The sequence below is a fragment of the Protomyctophum bolini genome (assembly GCF_963924005.1).
Source record: "Protomyctophum bolini genome assembly, chromosome: 6".
NCBI lineage: Eukaryota > Metazoa > Chordata > Actinopteri > Myctophiformes > Myctophidae > Protomyctophum > Protomyctophum bolini.
The window spans coordinates 33,280,573-33,286,473 of NC_137867.1; the positions used below are offsets into that span (position 1 = coordinate 33,280,573).

Here is a 5,901-nt window from a genome sequence, read left to right on the forward strand (position 1 = left end):
TGACATTGAAAACTAAGGCACCTCACAGTGTGCCATTGTTAGAACTACGTATATTGTAGCTAGCATTATTTAATATTATGTCTATTGTTCAATACTATTGTTTGTACTTTGTACTCTTGTTTCCTTATATCTATTCACCAAAAATAGATGATCTAATTCTAAAAGCTCACAACATGTCACAAATGTCCCTCCCAGAAAAGAGATGCTAAAGTTTAGGTGAATAATGCCTTGTGCTGTACATACCTGTGACTGTCGTAGCTGCACCAGCCGCAGAACATCTCGTTTGAGGCGATAGTCCTTGGCCCTGGCATCAGTGAAGACATAGATGAAGGACCCAGGAAGGGAAACCTCCAGGGCCTTCTTTATGGCTCCTATACTCATCTCAGGACAGTCCCCTCCACCCTGTCAGATTCAGTCAAAAAGCCACTGATTAAATCACTTTGATGAAGCACTGTTCTGTGAAATGCACCCATTTAACGGGGGGGGGGGGGGGGGGAATAGTGTGTCAGTAGTCAACCATTGTCGACCACAGAATCATAACGTCCCTGGATTTATTCCATTAAGAGACCTGTGTTGCAAGATTTTCCTTAGCTTCCTGTCTCTCTATAAACTCTCCAATCTAAAATTAAATAAAGCCGAAATTCAGAAAACTGACTAAAAATATATCTTAAAAAATGTTAAATTGTATAATTATTTGTTACATTTTCAACACTTTATGAATACAATACAACACAGGAAAAGTCAAAACGAAATCAGTGTTGTTATACATATGTAAGTCAATCAGGCAGTCAAACAGCCATCATCACTTCACTTGAAGAAAATCACACCCGTGTGAAGTGAGGGGCCCTCTTATCATCGTACATTATCCATTCATTGTCAATGAGAATTTAACTTTGTGTAAGACAAAAATCACACCTGTGTGAAGTGAGGGGCGCTAATATATTATAGTCTAACAGTTAGACTATAATATATTAGCGCCCCTCACTTCACACAGGTGTGATTTGTTTTCACCTCATCAACATGAGTTAGACTCTAACTCATGTTGATTAGGTGATATAAAACAAATGGTGCCAATGCAAACATTAAACGCCATTAACAATAAAGAGACAATATGACGTAATGAGGCACATTATGACATACATTTTCCCTTGTCAATGTCATTTACAAAACAAACATTGAAGACAAATATTAAATCTGTGTATAAGAGGGGCTGGCGCCCCTCAAAAATACAGATTTGCTCGTCTACATATGACGAAAATTCTCCACTCATTGTCAATGGGAATTCATGTTTGTATCAGGACAAAAATCTACACTATAGCTGAATATAGGAGGGGCTAGCACCCCTCAAAAATATCAACAACCTAGTCACTAGGTTACAGTAGTCCCAGTTCTAGAGATAGGGCCTCTGGTTTTGGACCTGGTACTCACCTGGACAAACAACTCCTGTAGATCCTGCTGGAATTTCGCAGGGTCTGTCGTGATGGACACAGGGCCAATATCTATGAGAAAGCATTAAGTTGATGAGGCCTGTTATTGCTGTATTTGTTCCATATGGTTTGTCATTTGGTCTAGAATTCCTTTACTTGATCTGCGTAACTATGTACAATATGTTTCTTCTTTGAGACACAAATACAGGTATTTTGAGGACCAGCTTGGCCGAATCCGCCATTCCTTTGCCGGGTCAAATAAACACAGCTTTCAACATTGGAACTGCACTACAGAACGTACACAATGTTGCATTTTATGGGATTTTTTCGTCGCAGCACAACAATATGGTGAAGTATTGTAGTGCAGGTTTGCAACAACCCCCGATCTTGTGAAAAACTAAAATGGGACCGCCAGATATTCTAACAAGGAAATCACATGAAAAAAATAATCATTATTGTATATTCTCTCGTTGTATGCATGTAATAAAGATGAACTATCAATCATTTAGTTGGGGCCCCCTTGGTCCCCAGAACAAGTCCCCAGAGACTTTTTTCTATTCTCAATACTTAAATCTACCATGCAATACAGTGGAACAGAAAGTGGATTCAATCTTTATGAAATTGTAAAGCATTTGTTTGAAACAGAAATGCGGATAAATAAATAAAAAGTTTGATGACAACACGATCCTATAACATTATTTCTGACTACTGCTGCAGTCAGTATTTTCTACAAGGCAACTTCCTCCCATTTTGGGCCACAATGGACCCCCCTCCCGCCACAGCAGGACCAATAAGAACCTGCCAGGAGCTGATCAATGGAGCAGTAAACATGAACAACATGCACAGAGAACATATTGTGCCCCACTGGACATAAATGAAACTCTTTCACTATAGTCATCTCAGAGCAGATGCCTTTAAGTTAGGGTGTGTATGCATGTAGGGCTGGGAAAGTGTGTGTGTGTGTGTGTGTGTGTGTGTCGGTCGAATTTGATTAATCTGATTAACCACTTTAGCCCTGTATTATACAGTACTTTGTTGTACAATGGTGGCGTGCAAAAGATGTTTGCGTTTGCATTGTGAGCTTGTAAATCTGTAAATAATCGCTCATTATTGTAATCAAGGTGAAAGTTAAAGATAATCGTGACATTGATTTGAGGCCTACCGGTATGTGTGTGTAGGTCATGTGCCACCACCTAAACACACATAGGGCTCAAAACAATGTGCCGCACGGCCCGCACATATGCTTTACTTCCAGAGCTTGAATGAAACATTTTCTGGCTAAATAAATCAGTCTAAAGTTCCACGTCTTTTCATTATACAAATTACTAAAATACCTGTAGACAATTGTGTCAAACTGATATTTCTCATTTACTCGCCCACATTTATTTTTATTTACAGTAAAGCCTTCAATGCGTTTTGACGTCTACTCTTGAGAGCCTGTGTGGAATACTGACAGTGCTGTCACGCCTTTTTGTCAGTCATACAGCTTCTTTGCAATCTTGGAAGTTTACAAGGTCCCCAGGGGCAGGGCACATTAAACACAGACAGAATGCGTGGTGTTAGTTCAGCCCACCATCCCCCCTGGCTGGCTAACTGTGGGGCTTTCGGGCTTTCCACCAGAGGCTTGGATGGGGTGGGGGGTGGGGGTGATTGGGGTAATTACATACAAGCAGACAGCATATGCTTCTCATCAGTGCTCAAACACCCTCCCCCATTACTCTTATTTTCAGATTCTAGCTTTCCCATCTAAGCTTAAACTTGGTAGTAGGTAGGTGGTACACATAATAAGCATAATAGCCTATACCTGTTACTACATCCCCATTACCCATCACAAAAATCTCCCTGTGTGTGAGAACTGGGAATGGCTCCTCATAGTCCTCACACTTTAAAAGTGGGGTCCAGGGACCCTCAGGGTTCCTTGAGGTGCAGGGGTGCCAAGCAAGTTCCAACCCTTAAAGGTTGGCTTTGTAACTCTCAGTTATGGGGGTCATTGAAATGAAAAGTTTGAGAAACACTGGCTTGCACCTTTTGAAGCAAAGTGTAGGCTATGCCCCCCCCCTGCTGTTGTAGGCTACTCATGGTTGAGCTTGCTTGCATGCTGGAGCTTTGTTGTGATCCACTTTCAGATGTTTTACATTGAGCTGTTCAATAAACCTTTATAGCATAGGCTACTGTAGAACTTTCTCACAAAACGGTGCAGCAATTTAGCTAAAATGCTGTTCCTAGAGTCTAGACTAAATGTCAGAGTTCCATGATTGTGGCTACAACTACAATTGTGTAATTGAAAATGTTGCTAAACATTCAAGAACAATTAACTAATGGGTTTTGGTCCAATGGTTTAGTTACATACTACTACAATTACGCTTAATGGTGTTAATTTGGCTCACCGGGTTATTTGCGAAATAAATGTGAATCAGCATCTAACTATTCATGTGTGGGGAAAATGCCGATAATGTGTGTCAGGGGAAACATATTTGTTCCACTTTATTGCCATGTTTAATCGAAGGCTACCTGGATCATGGAATGGGACCAGCACAAAGTTTTTGATGGGTCTGGTCCTCCGGCTGAGCGTCTTCTCCAGGATCCGAGAGGCGCCCTCTATCACCTGTTTCAAATCGTCGTACATGGAGCCGGTCACATCGAACACAAAGGCCAGGGTAGAGGCACTGTCACTGGATTCAACATCCTCTTCTTCTGGCACTGCAAGGACCCAGCGCACGTTGATACAAAGCGCCAAGACCAAGCAATGTAATACCAAACCAGTCATTGTAAATCTACTGCATCTGTAGGCTACTTGTAGAAACGAGGTGACTGAAACACAAATACAAGTAAAAAATAAAAAGTGTCTCAAATGCTAGTTTTTATGTTATATTCAATCGTCAAATAGTTTTTCCAGCCGTTACAACGCAATAGAATCCAATACTCCCACAGAAATAGGCTACATCCGTGCGCAACAGTTTGGAGGGACGGGAGAGTGTGGTCTGGTCTGGTTGGTAGTAAGACAACTTAGCTTTGAGGTGGAGAGCCCACGAGTAACTGCAGGGACGCTGACGCTCCAAGACGGGGGCGGAGATGGGTATTAAAGGGGTCCCGAGAATCAACCTGAGTTTTTGTGTGTGTGTAACTTGACCCGACTGTGACTTTTCCGCATTAACTATTCAATACTTTCCCACTAGATTAAACGTTTCTCAGTGACTCAGTGAGTGATTGATTGGGGCGGGCCGAGATAGACTATCCAGGAATGTTACCAAATACCAACTTTACGCATTCAAGCCTGAAGTCACCGGACGGTCCGGACCTCTGTGTCTTTATTTTGGTCAAGAGTCGAGAACAATTGTCTCAATAACACTCTCGCCTTTATAAATAGTATGGCATTCGTTTATATTCAACCGGCACGCATCTTCTAATTTTATACACAGCGCACGGAGAAATACCGTATTTATGTGAATGGACGGGCTTAACATGCCGCCGGCCCGCCGCCTGTTCTTTTATTGTTGGTCTCGATACAAATGTAGTGTAGGCAGCGTGTACTCCGTGTAGGCCAGGGTAATGCCTATTTATGCAGCTAAATACTTTGAAAGCGGAATAAATTGTTCCTAAATAGGCTAAATGTAGCATCACTGTCCAGGCTAGGAATAATTTAGGAGCAAAGAGGGTGCTCTGCTGTTTTCAATTTAATTTACAGCCCCTAGGTTGCACGTGTTCGGCCGGCGTGTATGATGAATGATCAGCGGTGAAACGTTGCTATTAGTACTACAATCAGAATACATCGTTGGAGAATATGCTAAATCACGGAAACGGAATGTTCAAAGGCACTTTAAAACTTCCACGAATTCAATATTAAAGTTGTAATTCAATGGTGTATAGCTTAGTTTTAAAACTTTGAATGAGCCAGCTCCTAAACTGAGCACATTATAGTCTCACACAACACACACTGCTTAATTGAATAGATAGCCTATCATCTCACTGCTGCAGAAATCCTTAGTGAGTGTTGGTGTTCATATCATAGCTTATCAAGCCAACTGAGCCTGAGAGATGAATCATCTGATCTAATCAAGGCAGGCACACAATAGTTCACTGTTCTTCAAACAACTATATAGCACACACTTATAAAGTGGACCAAGTTGGCATTTAAAGAGTGTATTTTCAAAGAAAACAAGTACTAAAGCTTAACAATTACATTGCTCCAATTAATGCAATACCCTGGCAGTGCAACACTTAATTGATAAATAAATATTCAAACTCCACAAAGCAGTGGATTGAGAGCTATCTTTGAGCATATTAAAGTGGATTAACATGAGAGCAGTTAATCATTATACAAATACACACTGGAACAATAATCCCATTTATGCATTTTGACTGTTTAACACATCATCAAAGTGCATAAATAAAATCAATGGAATCCATCCACATGGAATACAAATAAAATATCAAAGAATACTAATTTTAAAAAGTGACACTTAAATGCATTTTA

General features: G+C 40.8%; 1 protein-coding gene across 1 annotated transcript in view; it reads right to left on the reverse strand.

Moving 5' to 3' along the window:
• hmcn2 (hemicentin 2) overlaps positions 1 to 4,194 on the reverse strand; it is a gene marked incomplete at its 5' end in the record, with an annotated part of 74,761 nt that extends 70,567 nt beyond the window's left edge. The window contains 3 exons of the mRNA XM_080765765.1: positions 244 to 402; positions 1,429 to 1,499; positions 3,939 to 4,194. Coding sequence (XP_080621891.1) covers positions 244 to 402; positions 1,429 to 1,499; positions 3,939 to 4,194 — 486 coding nt within the window. The remainder of the gene's footprint in view (positions 1 to 243; positions 403 to 1,428; positions 1,500 to 3,938) is intronic.
• Between the last annotated feature and the right edge of the window lie 1,707 nt (positions 4,195 to 5,901).